At 48.0% G+C, this 24,273-nt stretch overlaps 1 protein-coding gene across 1 annotated transcript in view; it reads right to left on the reverse strand.

Moving 5' to 3' along the window:
• Positions 1-24,273, reverse strand: part of LOC137437988 (disco-interacting protein 2 homolog C) — a 153,101-nt gene that overhangs the window by 54,014 nt on the left and 74,814 nt on the right. The window contains exons 13-16 of the mRNA XM_078766702.1: positions 8,638-8,752; positions 8,237-8,379; positions 6,043-6,179; positions 5,445-5,525 (exon numbers count right to left, since the gene is read on the reverse strand). Of these exons, the coding sequence (XP_078622828.1) occupies positions 5,445-5,525; positions 6,043-6,179; positions 8,237-8,379; positions 8,638-8,752 (476 nt within the window). The remainder of the gene's footprint in view (positions 1-5,444; positions 5,526-6,042; positions 6,180-8,236; positions 8,380-8,637; positions 8,753-24,273) is intronic.

Raw genomic sequence — 24,273 nt, forward strand, 5'->3', positions numbered from 1 at the left:
TTGGCAGACAACACTGGACGCGAGACAAGGCGTCGTGCAGAAGAAACGGATGAAGAACGGACTGCTCGCTTGGCAGACAACACTCGACGCATAACAAGTCGTCGTGCAGAAGAAACGGATGAGGAACGGACTGCTCGCTTGGCAGACAACACTGGACGCGAGACAAGGCGTCGTGCAGAAGAAATCCCTCACCAGCGAGAAGACCGGCAAGTAAGGGATGCCCTGCGCCATCAGGATGTACACCGTGTGAGACTAGAGCAGGCTCACCATGACAATCGCAACCTTGCTCGATACGATGATACCGATTTCTTCCGAGAGGTACTTCATGGTGAGTACAGGCACGCGCTGAGCAGGACCTCAATATTTCAATGCACTAAATGCTCGCATTGTGCTGCTTTGGTGTGGAATGAGGAGAGAAGAGGATTTTGCTGCAACCACGGCAAGGTCGATCTTATGCATGATCCTACGAATCCAAAACCCGGTTCAATTCCATCACAACCTCCAGATGCTATTAAAAACCTTTTCCTTAACCAGGCCTTTGTGAAGCACGCGAAACAGTACAACAACGCGCTGGCAATGGCAAGTATCGGTGTCCGAGAGATACGTATGCCTGGCTTCAATCCTGGAGTGCGCATACAAGGTAAGGTTTACCATTACATTGGTGCTCCTCTTGCCGATCTGGGTTGTACCCCACGCTTTGCTCAGATCTACTTTCACGATCCAGCCCATGAGCTGGATTATCCTACCCTGTCCTACCCTGTCGCCTCACCGTGGCGTAGGAGTGGCAATGGTCAATGGCATCGAATGTCATGGCTAGCAAAGACAGGGAGGTAAACTTGATTTTAATTTGGGACTAATCTAATGGTGGTGGATGAGGTTTCAATGATGGATCGTCGAGCATTGGAGGCAGCAGATCGAACATTCCAGTGGCTTCGGGGCTCAGAGGAACCATTTGGCGGCATTACAATGCTTTTCAGTGGTGACTGGAGGCAGATCCTTACTGTTGTGCCACACGGTAGCCGTATTGACATAGTTGGAAGGTGCTTCAAGAGCTCATACCTGTGGAGAAAAGTGCAGATACTTCGTCTCAGAGTAAACATGAGGATCATGCAGGGTGCTGGAGAACAACAGGACGAATCTGCTTTTGCAAAATTCCTGCTGGATCTGGGTGAAGGGAAGATTCCTGTCCATCCAGCAGAGGGTGAATTTGCTATTGAGCTCAGGGAACCGCTCATTCTTCCAGGTGAAAAACTTCAGGATATTGTCACTTGGGTGTACGAAGACTTGCATAACAACATTAGCAACCCCAAGTGGCTATGCGAGCGTGTTATACTATGTCCGACCAATTCCGAAGTCGATCAGGTAAATGCCTACATGACGACCATATTTCCAGGGGAGGAACATGTTTGCTGTAGCGTCGATACAGCGGAATCTGAGGGTGATCATTTGTATCCGCCTGAGTTCCTGAACACCCTCTGTCCATCTGGTATGCCGCCACATCGAATCTCTCTCAAGGTGGGTATGGTAATCATGCTGCTGCGAAACTTCGACCAGCAAAGCGGGCACTGCAATGGCTCAAGGTACATCATACTTCAGATCCTTCCAAATCTGTTGGTTGCACAATCTGTGATGGGTGTCAATTCTGGACGCACATTGCTCATTCCACGCATAACCTTGAGTCCATCTGACAACATGTTCCCGTTCACTCTGCGGCGTCGGCAGTTTCCGGTACGACCCTGCTTTGCCATGACTGTGAATAAATCCCAAGGACAGTCGCTACACCATGTTGGGATCTTCTGCACACGAGACTTCTTCAGCCATGGTCAGTTCTACGTGGCGGCCAGTAGGGTTGGCAGATCCAGCAGCCTCCGCATTCTTGCCCTGGACGAGGAAACAAAGAAGAAGCGCCGTTTCCTCAGCAACGTTGTTTATGAAGAGGTGCTAACGACATAAAGGTGTGTACAATGTACATGTAGACAATTTTTATTATTATTTATTTATTGAAGAACAATTGTTTCGAAAAGAATTCATCAAAAAAAATGCACAACTTTTCTTGGCAGTCGTACACCATGTTAGGATCTCCTGGAGAAGTGCCGTTTCCTCAGCAATGTTGTTTATGAAGAGCTGCTAACGACATACAGGTGTGTACATGTGGACAATTCTTATTATTTATTTATTGATTGAAGAAACATTGTTTCGAAAAGAATTCATCAAAATAAGTGCACAACTTCTTTTGGCAGTCGCTACACCATGTTGGGATCTTCTGCCCAAGAGACTTCTTCAGCCATTGTCAGTTCTACGTGGCGGCCTGTAGGGTTGGCAGATCCAGCAGCCTCCGCATTCTTGCCCAGGACGAGGAAACAAAGAAGAAGCGCCGTTTCCTCTGCAATGCTGTTTATGAAGAGGTGCTAACGACATAAAGGTGTGTACAATGTACATGTAGACAATTTTTATTATTCTTTGTTTGGGAGGGAGATGGGAGGGTGATGGGGCAGGGTGATGGGGCAGGGTGATGGGGCAGGGTGATGGGAGGGTGATGGCAGGGTGATGGGAGGGTGATGGCAGAGGGTGATGGCAGAGGGTGATGGCAGAGGGTGATGGCAGAGGGTGATGGCAGAGGGTGATGGCAGAGGGTGATGGTAGAGGGTGATGGTAGAGGGTGATGGCAGAGGGTGATGGCAGGGTGATGGCAGAGGGTGATGGCAGAGGGTGATGGCAGAGGGTGGTGGGAGGGTGATGGGAGGGTGATGGGAGGGTGATGGGGCAGGGTGATGGGGCAGGGTGATGGGAGGGTGATGGGAGGGTGATGGCAGGGTGATGGCAGGGTGATGGCAGAGGGTGATGGCAGAGGGTGATGGCAGAGGGTGATGGCAGAGGGTGATGGCAGAGGGTGATGGCAGAGGGTGATGGGAGGGTGATGGCAGAGGGTGATGGCAGAGGGTGATGGCAGAGGGTGATGGCAGAGGGTGATGGCAGAGGGTGATGGGAGGGTGATGGCAGAGTGATGGGAGGGTGATGGCAGGGTGATGGCAGAGGGTGATGGCAGGGAATTAACATTAACGAATAAAATTTGTAATGTAATAATTTGTAATAATTTGTAGTAATATAATAATAATAACGAATTTGTAATAATTTGTAGTAATATAATAATAATAACGAATTCTGCTCTGTTTCAATTCTGTTTCAATTTGTTGATATGCTTTGCAAACCTTTTTTTTTTTTAACTATTTTAAAACTAAAACAATTCGAACATGGAATACATACTGACACTGCACTTTCAGGTCTCCTACAAATCCTACCCTGTCGCCTCACCGTGGCGTAGGAGTGGCAATGGTCAATGGCATCGAATGTCATGGCTAGCAAAGACAGGGAGGTAAACTTGATTTTAATTTGGGAAAAATTTTTTTTATTTTTTTTTGCCAAGGAACGGGCACCCACGTACGGGCACGTCCTAGTCCTTTAAAACATGTAACATTTCGAGTCCATCATTTACGTAATATCATTTCAGAAACTTGGGTGAGTCTCATATGTGTCTAAAAACAAAGGGGCAATACCCCTGGGCGTTCACCTGGTAGAATAAACAGTATATTGCACTGACTATAGGGTTTTTAAACCAATTTCAAAGGTTGCTAGAAGACAGGGCAGCATGTAGAATCACACTAACACAATCACAAGACTTTAAACAAACAAACGAACGAAATACCTATTTTGGGGTACAACCCACCCCGTAGACCCCCTCAGGGCCCAATTTTGTTTTATGCCATAAACAAACTTTGCTACATCATGGGTGGTGAAAGTTGTGGTCAAGTTACATCGAAATTGTGTGCGTAGTTTCAGAGAAGAAAGCAAATATCTATTTTGAGGGGTCAAACCTGGATCCCCGTTGACCCCCAGTAAACCCCCTTCGACCCTGATTTTTTTTAATGCCGTGAACAAACTTTAGTCACAGCACAACAAATATCTTTTCTGCCAAATTTGGTCGCAATCCCATCAGCGGTTTCGGAGAAGATGTTGCAAGTGTTTACGGACTGACGGACCAACGACGCGCCATTGCATAAGCTACCCTGAACTTCGTTCCAGGTGAGCTAGAAAAGGAAAGCTTTACAGGAGATGTTGGATTTAGAGGATGAAGAGAAGATATTTGCCTTCAGTAACTACACACATCATAACACACAGGAATTAATATATCTAAAGAAATAAAATTGATTTCATGTTATTCACTTCCCCCCTTAACCAAAAACTGGGGAAAAAACTTTTTCCGCCACATCGGCAGGACATGACGTCATCAGTCTCTGCATCGCAAATAACAGAAACAAGCGTTTTGCCTAGGTCCCCCATCGTTGAAGTGATGCGAGTTGACAAAGTGGAAGACGCAAGGCGGCCATCTTGGATTTTGACGTGGCGACCCAATTTTCAATAGCGTTCTTCCTTATGCGTAGATACACCCACACACCAGATTAGAAGTTGGTACTTCGCTTATTTTTCAAGATATTCCGCTCAGAAGGTTCAGACGTACATGGCGGTGGCCATCTTGGATTTTGACGTGACGACCCAATTTTCAATAGCGTTCTTCCTTATGCCTGGATACACCCACACACCAGATTAGAAGTTGGTACTTCGCTTATTTTTCAAGATATTCCGCTCAGAAGGTTCAGACTTACATGGCGGTGGCCATCTTGGATTTTGACGTGACGACCCAATTTTCAATAAGGTTCTTCCTTATGTGTAGATACACCTACACACCAGATTAGAAGTTAGTAGTTCGTTTATTTTTCAACATATTTCGCTCACAGGGTTCAGACATATATATATGGTGGCGGCCATCTTGGATTTTGACGTGGCGACCCAATTTTCAATAGGGTTCTTCCATATGCCTAGTTGCACCTACACAGCAGATTAGAAGTTGGTACTTCGCTTATTTTTCAAGACATTCCGCTCACAAGATTCAGACATACATGGCGTCAGACATACATGGCGGCGGCCATCTTGGATTTTGCCGTGGCGACCTAATTTTCAATAGGGTTCTTCCATATGCCTAGTTGCACCCACACACCAAATTAGAATTCGGTCCTTCGCTTACGCACGCACGCACGCACGTCCGCACGGGAAAACCATAGTCCCCCTTTCGCTCTGCGGTGCGACGGGGGACAAAAAGATAGCTATTTTTGGGTACAAAACTTCATAGATTGTCGGAAGCTTGTTCAAGCTTCTTTTAAGCATTAAAAACATTGTTATGGTCAGTTTGGTGTTCAATTTCACTTTTTACCATTATCGTGTCAAACAAGCAAACTGAAGTGGGCCAGGCCTCGTCAGCACGGGGTGACATTTGTTTCACTAAACTCTAGGAAGTTTCATTCATATCTCCAAGACAATTTGATAACCGTGCTCTTTGACTAATAAATGCAGATCTTTAAAACAATCAGGCCATGGCCTACTCGACTTGCATTTGAGATGAAGCCGAGGAGGCCACTTCGTACAAAGGGTCGGTCACACGCTGGCTTGCCCGACTGTGTCAGGGGAAATACCTGCAGCAGCAACAAATCAAAACACTTTTGATGTTCACACTGTTATCTTAGGATTCATTTACAGTACTACGAGCTCAAAATATTATATTATCATCATTTAAAATAAAAAGGTCAAAAAACAAGAATATTACAAAAAAAAAAGTCAATGCCCTGAAATCCATCGTCGTTTTTCACTGAATTCCTTCAAATGCAGTCTGGTCCTTCCTCAAATATGGCGACCAAAACTGAATAAAACTATAGCGGCACTCGGTAGAGCGCATACCTCCACCAGGCCGCGTACTTTACATTTTGTATCACACTGATAGGCCAGAACCAGGTATTCACGAAAATCTAATTACCTCGTCCTTGTCACACACCCAACCTGTCCACCAAGTTTTGTCCCAATCCATCCATAACATTTTTTAAATCTCACCAACAGACAAACACACAGACAGACAGACAGACAGACAGACAGGGGTAAAAACATAACCTCCGTCCACGTTTGGTGGCAGAGGTAACAAGAACTACTTGTAAATACCTCAAACGTGCTCTTTGTCAAGCCTTGCAGGCCATAATAGGAGAGACCAGCGACGTCAGAGAAGACACAAATCTCACCAACCTCATCTTCCCGGCAAAGCTGAGCAACACCATCCGGCCGCACCACACACAACAACGCTGCATACCCAGAAAGAGCACCACTCAAACAAGCAATCGGTGCATGGCAAGCTAGCTCTCCAATCACACGCAATGTACGGCATCGCAAGTTTAAAGCGGGCATACACTGGTCAAAAACTGTATAAAGCATGTCATTTGAGGCTGGGTACAACCTTTGATACAATGGCAAGATACGTCATGGAGAAAATGAGCATTTAAAATTTCACCATGGCACACAACACATGATACATGACATTTTGGGAGATGCCATCAGGCCTGTAACTCAAGTCAGAGACCTGGACTTTAACTCTTATTATTTTATTTTTTTCAAATCACTCACAACACAATTCATATCTAAAGAGAGACGAAATACATTTTATCACTAAAAGAGGGAGAGAGAGACAGAGACGATGAAAAAAAAATCATGATTCACAGCTAAAAGTGTCGATGGCTATTGAGAAGTGAGGGACACGGAGCGCGTAGCGCAAAGGCAATACGCCATGGGCTCCGAGGCCCACCCAAGAGCCAAGGAAAATTTACGATTCCACACGCTCTATAAGTGCATCGGCCTCTTGGCTACGTTTTCTTGCAAAACATGTTGAAGTGGCTATAAGATTTATTTATTTTTGCCATTTTAATTTAAAAAAAATAAATTTGTATGCAATGCCAAAGCTTGTGGAGGACCAAGAAAATAGAATTGATCAGGATATAACAGAACAAAATGAACAGTAGACAAGGGGGGGGGAGCACACCAATAGCTTGGAGGAGGGCGATTTGGGGAATAATCTGATATGGACGTGAAGAGCTGTCTTGAAGACCTGGAGAGAAGAATGAAAGTGAAGAGACTATGGAAATTGGTTCAACATGTTGAAAAAAAATTAAAAGGAACGAATGAGATTGTCCACCAAGTTTCATAGAGTGACCTGGCCTGATGGTCCACCAAGTCCACCAAGCTCATCGGATGACCGAGATTCTGGCTTTTTGGGGTTTCACCAGAAGGGGACTACTGGCAAACCATGTGTGCCCTGCAGGAACTTGGGGAGTAGGGGGGGGGGCGGTAGAGCATGGACATGGGAGAAGGTGAGTTGAGAGGGAAGATGGAAGGAGGTGGGAGGAAGAGGAAGATGGGAGGGGTGAGGTGAGGAGAAAGCTTTCAGGGGGTAATGTGAAGGGTTTCAGAAAAGGGTGTCATGAAGTGGAGAGATGCAGAAGAGGGCGAACACGGGTAAAGTGTGGGGTTGGGAAGACCCAGGCATGTAGGCGATGGATAAAGTGTGGGAGGACACCAACATGGAGGCCTTCAACACCATGGATGTGAAAGGGAATTGATGGTCGTGTGCAGACAGCTTCTGCAAAATGGACTTCTCAAGTTTGTCAATCTGAATATACAGAGACAGAGATCACGAGTGGGATGTAATGAATGGTTGTTGAAGTTACAGAGGAATGTGGTGCTGTCGGTATGAGAGAAGGGTTCATGGACCAATCATTTAAAAGTAAGACAGGTTTGGGAAATAAGTTTTGTGAATAAGAAGAAGAGGAATAGATCATGAAGAAGAAAAGTTACACCTGCGGTGTTCCTGATGGAGAATTAAGGGAAGTGAAGCATTTTAAGATGTTATTAAAAGTTTTTAATGGAAGAAGCAATTCATTCAATGAAGATTCAGTTTTTGGGTATTGAGGAGAAGAAGGGATAAAGAATGACGAAGGAAGGAAATACAGGCAGAACGAGTTAGTGATTTTTTTTTTTGGAGTGAAAAAAAGAAATCTTTTTATTATTATTTGGCGAGTAGAGCAGAACAAGATTTGGTTGAGGAAAGTGAGAATGAGGCACGCGGCGTCAGACCAGAGACAGGACATGCACGTCGACTCGTTGAGGCCTTGGAGAATAGGCCCGACACTCACAGGGACACAAACTCAACAATACACCACGACAATACAATAAATCATAATTTTTATTTATATGCCCAAAATGTGAGGGTGGGGAAGGGAGGGACAATAGATATGCTGTCATCCTCTCGCTAATAGGTGGGATGCCCCTACCTCCCTCTCCTCCCCCACCGATCGACGCCCATACTCACAGCCCGGAAGTGGTGAACCAAGATCTTGCAGATTGATCTGGGCTTGGCCTGGTGCTGTATTTGTACAAACAACACGGTAGCTGAGGTCGTGCAAGGAAAGAGAAAACGGTCCTCCACTTGTAACCACACTGTCTTCCAATGGCCTGATGAAAAGATTGAGATTTTCAATGCCATGACAACAACCTCTACAATAATCGCCATCTTTATTAATTTCTGTCCTTCCCTTCACTCCTCTTACACCACCCTCCACCTATTTTCTTCAAACATTCCTTGTATAATACATGCTTCCTTGTCCCCAGATTAAATTCAGTGATGGCTGCTATTGGCTGTACAGCTCGGGAAATGAGATACCATGCATCTGGCACTCTTCGATTACACCTTACGGTACTTTAAAAGAGTACCTGCGCAGAGCGATGGTAAGGCCTTCTGGAGAGGCTGCACAGGGACAAAGACAATCAGGGCGTAGACCACGAGACTGGAAGGTCGTCATGAAGGCATCGCACGAAGAAAACGACCCTAAACAACATAATGCAACAGATACAACATCATTGTTCAAAAGGTTCTGTTAGGTGATAACACCTGTTTTTAACATACATGATTGTCTAACCCCAGGTTACAAAATGTATGTGTGACCGAGGACAAATATGAAGGAAACATATGATACACTATCAGAGCCTTATAGGTTTTACCCAATGATAAGCAAGCAAATGCATAGATGAGCAAATGAGTAGTAGAGCAATTAGGAGCCGGGAGCATTGCCTCGTAATCCTTGATCATTGACTATCTGAGTTTGGCTTTTCCACAAGGGAATCCCTCCCTTGATATGCGGCTTCACTGCCTAAGCCAGCAATAACCCTCATTCGTTTTGTACAATCTGCCTTTGAGCCCTTCTCATCAAGTTTTCTGGAATCAAACGGCAACTACGTGCATGGCTTGCCAATTTCCTCCACACCAGAAACCCAAGGTGGAACACTTCCACCCTGCCTTTGTCAGGTAGTATACACTGCAGCAATGTATTGTTGCGGAGATGAGGATTGTATTTTTTTGATTGTGTGCTGTACTATTATTATTATTGGTTATTCTGCGCCCCCCTACCTCCGGAGCTGTGTAAAGGTGAAAGGGCATCCCATAATTAGTCCACAAGCATACACGTCAGCCAAGTAATAGAATACCCCTGTTGATAGTTATCTCTTATTCTGTGTTCTAGGGTAAGGCTATGTCTCCCATTAATTGAAGTACTCCATTGCACCAGTGAAAGAGAATAGATCCCCTTTCATTCCCATCCCCAAAACCTCCATTTCCTATCACATCCCCTTTCGTCATTGCTGAGCCCTCGATTCCCAATTACCTCCCCTCCAATAACCGCCATTGACCACGAGGCTCGAGTCGGGGAAGAAAGGCGTGTCTCCACCTCGTCATAGAGGGGAGGAGGGGCGTGCCCGCCCGTCGTCATCCAGGGCGGAGCCCGAGGGTCGCGCGACCAACCAGGGCCGAGGTGAGCACCCCGATGGGCGTGTCCAAAACGCCGGCGGCTTAATCGCTGGAGGCGCTATAAAAGGCGCGCATGGAAGTGAGTCGTGAGTTGGTCTGAGTTGGTTAAGAGTCGGTCGTCAAGTGGAGAGTGGTGAAGAGTCAGTCAGTAGAGTCGGTGGTCAGTTGGTTGCGGTGAGGAGTCGGTGGTGGTGGTCAAGTGGTTGCGTTGGTTGCGGTGAGGAGTCGGTGGTAAAGAGTGAGGGACCAAGAAAGAGTTGAGGGTTTGGAACAACGAGTCAGACAAGTCCTGGGACCGCAGCGGAGGCCGCAGCAGCAAGAACACCCAACAGCCACTTGGGGCCTGAACGGCGGTTTGGAGCAGGGCCGAAAAGGAACGGCGGCTGCTAAACGCGCCGGTTGAGCTGCAGGACCCCCTTGGACCTCCCTCTCCCTCCAGCCATCCACCTCCTGCCTTTCTGTTACATATTTAGGTGAATGTATGTAAATTACCATTCAGGTTGCTTATCCGTGTGTATTATATTAAGGGTTGTTGTGATGGGAGGGTCAGGAGCCCTTCGGAACCAGTGGCCGGAAACGGAAGTGGCCGGAAACGGAAGAAGAAAAGACACGAGGAGAGAAAAGGACGGTGCTTCTTCTTCCTCGCCCCACGACGACGAGAAGGTGGAATCGACCTTACGCTGCGCGGAAAACGCGCCGTTGCGAAACGTCTGGCGAGAGGAGTTACCTGGGCGGTAAATACCTTTGGACACGTCCAGTCACTGTGAGTTCGTGCACGAAACCAAGCGTCCGGGACAGTTTGCCCCGTCTACAAAGACGCGTACGGGTCCGCACGTTGGGCCTCGCTCGCGTCGGAAGCCGCGCTGGGTTTTGCCCCGTCTACAAAGACGCGTACGGGTCCGCACGTTGGGCCTCGCTCGCGTCGGAAGCCGCGCTGGGTTTTTGCCCATCTACAAGGACGCGTAAGAGTCGCACTTGGGGCCTCGCGCACGTTGGACGCCGCGCTGGGTTTGCCCCGTGGCTTGGCAAGGAGGTGCGCTGCAGCCGCGGCCCCAGTCCGAGACGGCACGTTTAGAGCACGTCCGCCCGGGGCTCGTTCAACCGCCCGTGTGCGGAGAGGAGAGACATTGACCACGGAGGGAGTCAGGAGTGGGGCTCACGTGAGGAATGTATAAGATTAAGATGGCCATCTTAGAGTTTGTGTAGATGAGTTCACATGGTTGTAATATTGATTGTGCATTGTTGATGGTTGTTGATTGCTCAGTGAATATATTATTGATTATTCCGGATCCTTGGTGTGGGGTTTCTTCTTGACCGGAATTCATATTGATTGCGTTACGAAAGCGTATAAACCATATATCTTTCTGGCGGGGTCCCTCCCACGGTCCGGGGGTCACCAAGACCAGGTAGTTACCGGGAGGACCACGTAACAGAATTGGGGGCTCGTCCAAATTACGATTTGCGGTTTCGCAATTGGGTCTACGTCCGGGATCTAAAAGTGTATAAAATAATAAAATAATAATATTTTTGGTAATTAAAATTTATTAATTAATTATTAATTGGTAATATTTTTTTTTGAGAAATTGGGGAAAGTCTTGGGGTGAAGGTTAACAGGTGTTAACGATAGGCACCATGGCGTTTGTGGCACAGAACTTTGGGGTAACCCCGAGTGAGGCACAGTTCCGAGCGTTGCTAAAGTCGGATCTCTTGAAATTGGCCAAACATTTTAACTTGGAGGTCCGAACTAATTTGAGGAAGGCAGAGTTGCAGGCCACGGTGATACAATCTATGGTGGGATTAGGAACATGGGACGAGTTAGCCTGGGAGTGGCTACCCGAAGAACCAGAAGACGTGGAGCTCCGGAAACTGGAGCTGCAATTACGGAGCCAGGAACGGATCAAAGAAGAAGAAAGGAAAGCAGAAGAGAGAAGAGAAGAGAAGCAAGCAGAGGAAAGGAGAGTGGAACGAGAACTCCAGGAAAGGTTAAAAGAAGAAGAAAGGAAAGCAGAAGAGAGGAGAGAAGAGAAACAAGCAGAGGAAAGGAGAGTGGAACGAGAACTCCAGGAAAGGTTAGCAGAAGAAGAAAGGAAAGCAGAAAAGGAAAGAGCAGAAGAAGAAAGGAAAGCAGAAAAGGAAAGAGCAGAAGAAGAAAGGAAAGCAGAAAAGGAAAGAGCAGAAGAAGAAAGGAAAGCAGAAAAGGAAAGAGCAGAAGAAGAAAGGAAAGCAGAGGAGAGGAGAGAAGAGAAACAAGCAGAGGAAAGGAGAGTGGAAAGAGAACTCCAGGAAAGAAGAGAAAAGGAACAAGCAGAGGAAAGGAGAGCTGCAAGGGACCTCGAAGCAGAGGAGAGAAAAGCGGAAAGGGAATTAAAGGAACGTGACATGCAGCTTCAGCAAGAAATCAAATTCAAGGAGCTGGAGTTAATGAGAGAACGGGGAGAGGCACCACCCTTGCTGACGGGGTCGACACCTAACCAGAAAACCTGGGATGTGGGCAGACATGTGAGGCTGGTTCCACCGTTCAGTGAAAAAGAAGTCGCGAAATTTTTTCCACACTTTGAGAAAGTGGCTCGACAATTAAACTGGCCGGAGGAGGCATGGACCATACTCGTGCAAAGTGTGCTGGTGGGGAAAGCTCAGGAAATTTATTCGGCGCTACCAATGGACCAATGTGCAGATTATGAGGTACTGAAGAAGCACATCCTCAAAGCCTATGAGTTGGTTCCGGAAGCTTACAGGCAAAAATTCAGGAATGCCAGGAAGAGGGAGAGTGAGACCCATGTGGAGTTTGCCAGAGTGAAAGAAAACATGTTTGATCGGTGGTGTGAGTCAAAAGGAGTCGGGAAAGACTTCGAGACATTGCGGGACTTGATCCTGGTGGAGGAATTCCAGCAGTGTGTCCACGAGGACATCAAAGTGTACCTGCAGGAAAAGAAGGTACCAAAGTTGTGGGACGCAGCCACCATGGCAGATGATTATGCCTTAACCCACCGAATAGGGGTCCACGAACCTAACTCCTCGCCTAGATCTCCGCAGGGGAGGTGGGGAACAGCAGGTGCGGAGAACGACCATACATGGCGGCGGCCTCGAGATGATTATGGGGACAACTATGATACCCCACCGGTTCGAAATCAGAGGGATGCGGGCCCAAGACAAACTTATAGTTCGGGGGGCCCGAGGCAGACCCCGAGTTTTTCCTCCGGGCCTACTTGCGCGTTTTGCAAAAAACCTGGACACTTGATGTCCAGTTGTTACCTCATGAAAAGGGACAACCCAGAGCGGAGTCCGACTATTACAACTCCGAATGCGATGGCTAGCGTAAGAAATCGCCATCAAGAGGGTTACCAACCATTTGTTTCCGAGGGGTTTGTGTCACTGGATGGAGCCTCGACTAACCGGAGACCGGTTAGGATATTGAGAGACACAGGGGCCCATCAATCTTTAATGCTTGAAGGCATTTTGCCATGGTCCGAGGAGACGGCAACGGGGGATAGTGTTCGTTTACAGGGGATCGGGGGCGGTGTTAGTGCTCCCCTTCAGGTCATCCAGTTGGAGTCCGATTTGGTGTCAGGACCGGTCACCGTCGGTTTACAAGCCACGTTTCCTGTAGAGGGTGTATCTGTGGTTCTCGGGAATGATTTGGCCGGGGGTCAAGTTTATGGTAACCTGAGGGTTGATAAAGAGCCCAGCAGGGAAAATAACACCACACCAGCTCGGGATGGTGACAAAAGTGCCAAGTTATTTGTAGGGGGACTGAACTTCAAAACAGAGGAAGAAGTTCTGACCTCTGTCTTCAACAGATATGGGCCGCTGGTGGAAGTGCGGTTGGTAAGAGACTGGGAAACGCAACAGTCAAGAGGGTTCGGCTTTGTCACGTTTGCCAGCACAAAAGACGCCAGAGAGGCAGAGAAGAATTGGAATGGCAAGGATTTGGAGGGTCGGACCATAACAGTAGGGAAGGCATTTCGTAGGCGTCGAGAGGTCTACAGGAGAGGACAACTGGGCGGTAGTTTTGGTGGTGGCCGCAGTCAATATTATTATGGAGGCTCCCTGAGTTACGGCCGCTCCCGAAGGAAGAATTGGCAAAGTAGTGGCCGAGAAGAAGACCGGTATTCAGGGGACTACAGGGACCAGTGGTCCCACCCTAATTATTAGGGACGTTCTGAGAAGTTGAAGCACTGAAGGCGGCGGAGCCGCCGAGCCAAGATTCCTACACGAATTAACCGTGAACGCCGTTCCTAAAGGCGTCCATGTAGTGAACTTTCCTGCACGGACTAACCGTGAACTCCACGTTCCTCAAGGCGCCCATGTAGAGAACTTTCCTGCACGGACTAACCGTGAACTCCGCGTTCCTAAAGGCATCCATGTAGTGAATACTCGGCTTGGCCTCCCGGAAAAGTGCTATCGAGTGGCTTAACTGGCTTTATTTTTAAGTGATAACTGTGCCCGGGGGGAACTGATAATGTGGGGGGGGTTGAGTTATCTGGTTTGTTTCTCCAAATTGGCCGGCAAAGAAAGTTTTCGCTGGGTTCAAACTTTCTTTCTTGAAGGGGGGGAGTGTTACATATTTAGGTGAATGTATGTAAATTACCATTCAGGTTGCTTATCCGTGTGTATTATATTAAGGGTTGTTGTGATGGGAGGGTCAGGAGCCCTTCGGAACCAGTGGCCGGAAACGGAAGTGGCCGGAAACGGAAGAAGAAAAGACACGAGGAGAGAAAAGGACGGTGCTTCTTCTTCCTCGCCCCGCGACGACGAGAAGGTGGAATCGACCTTACGCTGCGCGGAAAACGCGCCGTTGCGAAACGTCTGGCGAGAGGAGTTACCTGGGCGGTAAATACCTTTGGACACGTCCAGTCACTGTGAGTTCGTGCACGAAACCAAGCGTCCGGGACAGTTTGCCCCGTCTACAAAGACGCGTACGGGTCCGCACGTTGGGCCTCGCTCGCGTCGGAAGCCGCGCTGGGTTTTGCCCCGTCTACAAAGACGCGTACGGGTCCGCACGTTGGGCCTCGCTCGCGTCGGAAGCCGCGCTGGGTTTTTGCCCATCTACAAGGACGCGTAAGAGTCGCACTTGGGGCCTCGCGCACGTTGGACGCCGCGCTGGGTTTGCCCCGTGGCTTGGCAAGGAGGTGCGCTGCAGCCGCGGCCCCAGTCCGAGACGGCACGTTTAGAGCACGTCCGCCCGGGGCTCGTTCAACCGCCCGTGTGCGGAGAGGAGAGACATTGACCACGGAGGGAGTCAGGAGTGGGGCTCACGTGAGGAATGTATAAGATTAAGATGGCCATCTTAGAGTTTGTGTAGATGAGTTCACATGGTTGTAATATTGATTGTGCATTGTTGATGGTTGTTGATTGCTCAGTGAATATATTATTGATTATTCCGGATCCTTGGTGTGGGGTTTCTTCTTGACCGGAATTCATATTGATTGCGTTACGAAAGCGTATAAACCATATATCTTTCTGGCGGGGTCCCTCCCACGGTCCGGGGGTCACCAAGACCAGGTAGTTACCGGGAGGACCACGTAACACTTTCCATCCTTCTTGTGTACGTGAGTTTGTTTTGTTTGTTCTGTCCCTGGGTATTTAATTAAGTCTGTAGGTAAGCTAAAATTTGCACTGTGTCACCTGCGTCTTATGTGTTGTAAATAAACCTTGATTGCTCCTTTTTGCTTGTGTAAATAATAAATCCAATTACTCTTCTGTCCGTCTTCTCGTTTTATTCCTTTTCCTCTTTGCATTCGTCGTTTTCGTCTTTTCCCTCATTGAGCAGCTGCGGTGCGATACGGCCAAAGTTCTGGGTGAATCGGGTGAGTCAGGGATCCTGTAACGGTCGCGGCAATACCACCGCTCGGTAAATAACATCTTAATCCGCGATCAGTAACAATTGGTGTCTGGGAGTGAGATTCGGGGCCCGAACCAAATTTTTAAAAAAAACATCTAGAAAAAATTTGGTCAAAATTTGGAGCGGACGAAATTTGTTTTGTTTTAAAGCAAAACCCGAATTTTGAAATCGCGCCATGGCTGGTCAAGGCGACGGGATGCCGGTGGGAGAGATAGACGGGGTAGAATCGACCCAGGACCTAGGGGAAATGTATGTGGATGAAAGGGAGGAGGAGAGCAATGAGGAGGCGGTTGAGGGGGTATCAGGCGCACAAAATGGCGTCCTCGCGCACGTGGGTGTAGCGGCACCAAATTTTGCCGCGCCCGCGACCGCAGCAGCGCCGCTGGTGGATTTGAACCTTTTTATGATGCAAATGAAGGCCCTTATGGAAAAGAATAGTGAGCAATTGGGAGACCAAATTAGAGGTTTGAAAAGCAGTATGGGAGAGATGGGGGGCCAAATGGGGGTAATGAGGGACGAAGCGAGGGGTACCGGTGAGGGGTTAGACAAGAAATTTGGGAAGTTAGACAATAATTTTGAGGGGTTAGACAACGGGATAAAAGAGGTGAGACATGGGTTAACGGGGGTGGAAAATAGAATGGCTGCCCAGGAGAATCAGATAGAGGGGATGAAAAATGGGTTAATGGGACTAGAAAATAGGATGGAGGACAAATTGCGGGAAATAGGGGAACAATCTGCCAGGGAAATCAAACGAATGGGAAACCAGATAGAGGAGGTGCAAATCGGGTTAGAAAGTAAACTGGATGCTCAGAGGGATGAATTGGGACAGATGAGGGTGGCATCTACAAAAGAGATGGGGGAGATGAAAGAGGAGATACGACGAGGTGTGGGTGAGGAGGTCTCGGGGCTACGCGAGGAGGTAAAGCGAGGTGAGAAGCGTATGGAGAAAGAAGTGAGGAATAATACGGCAAAGTTACAAGGGGGAATAGAAGATCTGACGGAGGAGGTGGAACAGCTGACGGAGGGACAAAAAGAACTAGTGGAGCAGGTTCAAAAGAACACTGCGGTACTAGGAGGGTTAAAGGCGACACAAAAAGAAATTAAAAACGAATTAATAGCGACACAGAGGCAATGTCAGAGGGTACGTGAGGAACTGACAATGAGGGTGGACGAGGTGACAGAGATAATGGAGACAAAGGACCGGCAGGTGAGGATGCACATAGAGACGGTCACGGTAGCCTTAGAGGACGAACTTGAGGAGACGCACCGAGAAATAAAAGAGGTTAAACAAAAATTAGAGGAAGTGGAAGAAGAGGTGAGTGAAATTAAGAAGGGACGGACAGAAACTAAAAGAGAAATCCAGGAGGAGGTGATGGAATATGTGCAAGGTCGGTGCTCAACTCATGATGTGATGCTCACTAACCGAATAAAGAGTTTGCAGGTGGCAAAGGAGGTGCGACGACGAGGTACGGAGGTGAGTGGCAATGTATATGACGTGAGGAAAGCTTCAGTCGGCTTGGGGATTGGTTTGGATCCGGGTGTTCGTGAGAGGCCGTTGGTGAAGTGTGCGACAGGTCTGGTGTGCGAAAAAAGAGGTGTGCGAGAATGTCCGACCATGGGGTGTGTGAGAAAAAATTGCACGCCAAGGAGTGAGTGTGCTGTCGAGAGTGAGTCGGTAGTAGCGCGTGTGCGAGGGGGTACATGGAAGCGCGGTGTGGTGAGTGTTACGGAGGAAGTAACGGGAGAGTGTGCGCGAGAAAGGTGTGTAACGGACAGGTGCATGGGGAAAGAGTGTGCTGTCGAGAGTAAGGGTGAGAGCGCGACCGAGAGTGGAGGTGAGAGTAGTGAGAGTGACACGGAGCGTGAGTTGGTTGTGACAGGTGAGCGAGGATGTACACCTGGAATGAAAGGATGCACACCTGGAATGGTAGAGCGTGAGTGGGAATGCACGCTGGAATTGGTAGTGAGGCACGTGGTTGGGTGTGCGGGTGAGAGCACACCTGTGATTGTCACAAAGGAGGTGACCGAGAAAGGGGCGCGAAGAGGTGTGTTGGTGAGGTGTGCGAGCGACGAATGTGTGCCAAGGTGTTCGGTTGTCAGGTGTGTGACCAAGTCGGTGAGCGGAATGAGGGTACCTGGGTATGTAAGGAAAGGTATGAGCAAGCAAGGGGTAGCGTATGCATGTAAGCATCCAGGTGAAGCATCGACGGTAACCGGGTTAGAGGTTAGAACGACTTATAGCCGAATCGGGCCCTCGGTGCGCGTCGGGCAGCTTCGCGTGCCGCGAGAACCAGCGGGGATCCGAACCACGGCGGTTTCGAAAGAACCGCCGTACGCGATCCACGCTGTGCCTCGCTTGGAACGGCCGCGTCCGGGCTCCACTAGGCGGGGCGGGCAGCCCGATAGGAAGGGTCGTCATGGCGACCACTTTCTATTGAGACGTGCCGGCAGGTCGAGATCGGGACATTGGATGGCTCCACGCCGAGGTGGTGCGTGGGATCTCGGCCCGGGTAAGCCCCCGTCCCTGCCACGAATGCGGGACGTGTCCAGCCGCTGGCACAAAACGACCCGCGTTCATTGCTCGGCTGTACGAAGCCGGGCTGTAGACGTGAATTGGCGCACCGAGAGGATGTAATAAGTAGACGGGTGATAGTGATAGTGATCGTGATTTGATACGAAATTTATAATAGTGGGTAGAATTGGCAGTAAATGGAAAATTTTTGAATTGGTTGGAATTTGGACGAGCAAAATTTATAGTGAGAGACCCCCGATGTGGTGGGATGGCAAATCCACCATCCCTCACAGGTGGGGGGCAAATGCGCTATAGTTTATGGGGTGATGGCGGTGAAAAACTAGCCCGGGTGGGTTAGGTTATATTGTAGGGATCTAGAAGAGATTGACATTAGGTAACGTTAAGGTTAGTTAGTGACAAGGATACCTGTAGTGGGGACGCAGGTAGATTAGTGTGGATTATAATGACGAGGGAGCGCAATAGTTAAAGGGACGACTGGGAAGCGCAAGTTTCAGAGGGGAGTAGTTAGCTGAGATGATGCCGTGTGTTTGAGGATTGAACAGGTGTGATTGCACAGGTGTGCAACTGAACAGGTGTGTGGAGCAGTGTATGAGTGAGTAATGGTGATGTGTGTTGTGTTGACCAACTGGTCCAGGAAGAGGAGGAGGGTGCAGGTGGCACCAGGTGATTGCACAGGTGTGCAACAACAGGTGTATGTGGCTGTGTGGAATAAATGGAGTATTGGAATGGATGGTCGTGGAGTGAGTATGGTGGAAATTGTGGAGTGGAGTGGATGGTGCGAAGGTGTGAATGGGGGAAGAGTGGACCCCCATCACGGATACCCGGGGCGGGTAGTGTAAGTGTTAGGTAGAGGGTACAGGTAAATTGTGGTTGGATATTGGCATCTGTGGTGCGGGTGAAAGAATGGTCTTTGGATGGGTGCATTAGTGTTGTGGAAATGGCTGGGCGTGTAGCCTGTTAGTGTGTGTAGTTGGTTTGGGCACTCCACCACTGTGAGGATGTCGGCCAGGTGAGGCCGCAGGTGGGCTCTGGGAGCCGGAAGTTGTGGATGGGGCCCGAGGATCCGGAGGACGGACCCGGGTAGCCCAGTGCCAGAGGGCACCAAGGGGTGACAGAGCCAGGAGAGGGCCTTCCCCAGTTAGTTAGGTTAGGGTGAGGAGCTAGGTAAGCTCGGGTGGCAACTGCAGTGGTGGAGGTGTGCAGGTGGGTAGACCTGCTGGGAGAGCTACACGTCGCAGCCAAAAATTGTGCGAGAGCACCGGGAGATGAATCGGGGGAGTGAGACCCCAAATTGAGAAGCACCACAGTTTGGTCAATGGGAATTGGTTTTTAGAACCCATAGTGTAAGTTGGCCAATGGATTGGCAGGGAGAGACCCCGGGTAGTGTAAAGTGTGTTAATGTCATTTAGGAAGTAGTTAGGATGAAGTCTCCTCGCACCATCTGCATCCACTCACCTGAGATGAGGTAACTCCACACCATGCCATGTTATTATTTTTTATGATGCAAATGTTTGGATTGTGAGACACATCATGACGTGGGTGTGACATTGTGCGTAATTCCATCTCTCCCTCCTTATGAGGATTGATGATAAATTTGGTGATGGCAAATTTTGAAGTAGAGGGATTGTGGAGACGAATTTGGTATAGGGGAAATATGGGGAAGACGTGACAGTAGTGACGAATTTGTAAATGTGTAGATTTTTGTACATATGGGGTAAGGGCAAGTGTAGGGTAGGTGACAGGGGGGTGACGTACGGTAGGGACGAGCTTTCCCACTTCGCCCTCCGTACGCATTTCGCCTTGCATTGCCTTATTGATGTGTACCCTTGTGACCTTACCCCTCGCTCAATTGTCTTTCCCGTTTTGTCTCCCACATGACCTGTGCGCCATTGGGTGCCGAGGGGAGCGTGCGTGGGTCGGCCATTGTGCGCCCGAAATTCCCAGAACCAGCTGTCTGCATCGATGCACCACATTATGGACCACATGTCTGTGGCCGAGCACCACTTATGGACCCCATGGGTTGGGGCATGGCCCCTCTGCTGGAACCGGCCATGAGGGCCCGAAATCTTGCTGGCGGACCTTGGCCACAGGGCACCGATGCCCCACAGGTGAACCACACTAGTCGGCCCTGTGGGCCATAAATAAAATAAATAAAAAGGACACATTGGGTGCAAGTTTTAATACAAATAGGCCGCCAGTAAGCAAAGCAAAAGAATGACAACATCTGGAAGAACAAATAATAATCACCAGCAGAGGGAGCCGAAGAGCAAGAGATCACCTGCAGGGTTAGGGGTTGTTTGGTTATTTTTATTCATGAACAGTGATGACTGTGCACCGATTGGTGCTTGAGGGTGCTTTGGTGCGTTTTTGGGTGCTTTAATGGTGCATTGATGCAGAGCAGACTGTCTCCCCCCCAGAAAGAACAATCACAGGTCCTGGGTTAGTCTTGTAAATAAAAGTAGCGTCAATTGTAAATAATGCTTCCCACCGTCAGTGTATAGTTTGAAGACCATTCCGCGATTCGGTTAACTGGGGGCGTAAGTCTGTTAGGCAGGGTGCAATGGAGCAGCGGGACACATTTATTTATGTTTTAAAACTGTCGCACTCAGGGTCAGGTTAAAAATAGAGGGAACTACACCTACGTGTCACACTAAAAATAAAAGTTGTAGGCCCGGGCCGTGCCTAAGAGGAGGAGGGTGCAGTGTTGCGGAGATGAGGATTGTATTTTTTTGATTGTGTGCTGTACTATTATTATTATTGGTTATTCTGCGCCCCCCTACCTCCGGAGCTGTGTAAAGGTGAAAGGGCATCACATAATTAGTCCACAAGCATACACGTCAGCCAAGTAATAGAATACCCCTGTTGATAGTTATCTCTTATTCTGTGTTCTAGGGTAAGGCTATGTCTCCCATTAATTGAAGTACTCCATTGCACCAGTGAAAGAGAATAGATCCCCTTTCATTCCCATCCCCAAAACCTCCATTTCCTATCACATCCCCTTTCGTCATTGCTGAGCCCTCGATTCCCAATTACCTCCCCTCCAATAACCGCCATTGACCACGAGGCTCGAGTCGGGGAAGAAAGGCGTGTCTCCACCTCGTCATAGAGGGGAGGAGGGGCGTGCCCGCCCGTCGTCATCCAGGGCGGAGCCCGAGGGTCGCGCGACCAACCAGGGCCGAGGTGAGCACCCCGATGGGCGTGTCCAAAACGCCGGCGGCTTAATCGCTGGAGGCGCTATAAAAGGCGCGCACGGAAGTGAGTCGTGAGTTGGTCTGAGTTGGTTAAGAGTCGGTCGTCAAGTGGAGAGTGGTGAAGAGTCAGTCAGTAGAGTCGGTGGTCAGTTGGTTGCGTTGAGGAGTCGGTGGTGGTGGTCAAGTGGTTGCGTTGGTTGCGGTGAGGAGTCGGTGGTAAAGAGTGAGGGACCAAGAAAGAGTTGAGGGTTTGGAACAACGAGTCAGACAAGTCCTGGGACCGCAGCAGAGGCCGCAGCAGCAAGAACACCCAACAGCCACTTGGGGCCTGAACGGCGGTTTGGAGCAGGGCCAAAAAGGAACGGCGGCTGCTAAACGCGCCGGTTGAGCTGCAGGACCCCCTTGGACCTCCCTCTCCCTCCAGCCATCCACCTCCTGCCTTTCCATCCTTCTTGTGTACGTGAGTTTGTTTTGTTTGTTCTGTCCCTGGGTATTTAATTAAGTCTGTAGGTAAGCTAAAATTTGCACTGTGTCACCTGCGTCTTATGTGTTGTAAATAAACCTTGATTGCTCCTTTTTGCTTGTGTAAATAATAAATCCAATTACTCTTCTGTCCGTCTTCTCGTTTTATTCCTTTTCCTCTTTGCATTCGTCGTTTTCGTCTTTTCCCTCATTGAGCAGCTGCGGTGCGATACGGCCAAAGTTCTGGGTGAATCGGGTGAGTCAGGGATCCTGTAACGGTCGCGGCAATACCACCGCTCGGTAAATAACATCTTAATCCGCGATCAGTAACAGTATTTTAGAAACAAATATCCCAGCTGGATAACCCACTCTACCATTTCCCCATGAATCTGCTCTCTACTGTTCAGTACAAAATGTCACCACCAGAACGTAGAGAAATTGTTTACCTCCGATCTGGAAAAAAAGAAGAAAAAAAAAGAATCAATCATGATCAGATGATCAGATAAACCAATTGAAGCAGAGGAAGAGAAGGAGACATTTGTGAGGCAGTTTGTCACCAGCGAATCTAGAAGGGAAGATTTGCCATTGGGAGAAATCCAGGTGAGAAAATTAACCGATTGATTTAGATTTGGCTAACCCCCGCTCTAGCAGGGAAAATGGCCTTAAAATGCATGTTGTTGTTGTGTTGATTTAGTCCGATGGAGTCACAGAAGTCCTTTGGTGAAATGCCATGGCTTGGGAGAGAGGTACCAACCAACACCCCACCTATTTGCAAGGTGACATTGGAAATCACTACATATGAGGAAGAGGGTTGCGATGAGTGGTCAAAAGTTGGTCCATGTTGTCTGATGGAGAGATGTAGATGGAGTAATCACTATTTGGACGATGGTACAACTGTCAGATAACCAAGAGGTGGGAAAACCACAGCCAAAGTACTCCTTGGGGTTGGGAAGTGTAAGATCAGTACATGGACGGTGAAACATTTAGTTATTGATGTAACTGATCCTCATACACATGTTCACTTAACTTTTGTTAGTAAGTTGATCTATAACCATCCAGCTTTTCTGCAAGAGCACACAACATGTGTTATAGATGGTCCAAATTTATGTGCAACTTTTCATTCTACTACACTACTTTTTATTATTGTCGATTTTGTTTGTTTTTGTTTAATAACACACATAATTAGTTCAATTATGTTTGTTATGGTGAAAAACTTATTCAACAAGCAATGAGGAGAAATATCATTCGTAGTTTATGAAGTGGTCAATCCAAGCACCACACTTTTGGATGACAGCTGCCACCCACAGAAAAATGAAGATGTCAATGACTTGCTGAGAACTGGAGCTGGTATGCATCTGATACTCCATCGGATGGTATTTTCAAATCCTGCAGTGTGTGTGTGTGTGTGTGTGTGTCGTTTTTGTAGACCAGCTTTGAGGGACCCCCATAGGTAGGAGTCCTTAGGAGTCAGATCTAGGGAGTAGGGAGGCCATGGGTTTGCCTGTGTCGAGAAAATTTCAAACTTATCACACTCATTTTATTTCGGTCAGGTTCTGCAGTAACTCTGTCTTGTACGGTCGTGTGTGAGGTTCAAATATTTGGGATCAGCTCGACTTTTTTGGATAAGCCTGCAAAGCTTCTCTTACAGTCTCAATCTTGTTGGGTGTTCTCACTGAAGATTTTCAACTATGGTTTCCTTTAATTTGACGTTTCACACTTCCAGTGTCTCTAAACGTTTCACAATGCATTTGATGGTTTTGTATTGAGGAATTATTGCCTTTTGCACATCATTTTGGACCACCTTGTATAAGAAACCTGTTTTTACGGCGTATCCCATAGGACAAAGCCGTCTTGAACAGTGTTTGTCCGTCTGTATGTATGTATGTCCCCTCAAACGTATACCAATCAGAGCCGAGGATTTGGTCACATGACATGGTGATGTGATAACGTCTGACGTCATTATGGTGGTACGGTGGCTGACTCACCATACACCGCCATTTTAATTCCAATTTCGTTCAGGCCGAACATATCGTCGAACCTGTCATATATCACAATCACCATGTTCTACCGAAACGTTTTTCATTCAGTGTGAAACACAAACAAACCGATTGTTAAAATGATCATGAAATATCAAAAGCATCGGCGTTACGGCTCTTGCAAAAATACGGTACGTATAAGCCTTAGGCTTTATGCCTCACCTTCGGACCACTTCGGACAAATTAAGCCCAGGTTTCTTAATACAGTCGTGTATCTCGTTTCAGTAGTATCGTTTTCGTAATAATAATAATAAAAATAATAGAGTAAATATAACCATAACACTTTAATCCCAATGTCGTGAATACAAAGTTAATGGATTGAAGCGGTGTATGGTTCATGTATCGATGATAAGCGGTGTACGGTACTAAATCGCGGAAGCAAGGAATTCGCCTCTGTTTTTTGATAGTGATATTTTCGAAATAATGACAACGTAATGTTAATATTATAGTAAATCTAATCGTAACACCAAGCAGGAAGGGTC

The sequence above is a fragment of the Myxine glutinosa genome, chromosome 12 (assembly GCF_964187855.1).
Source record: "Myxine glutinosa chromosome 12, kmMyxGlut1.1, whole genome shotgun sequence".
Classification (NCBI taxonomy): domain Eukaryota; kingdom Metazoa; phylum Chordata; class Myxini; order Myxiniformes; family Myxinidae; genus Myxine; species Myxine glutinosa.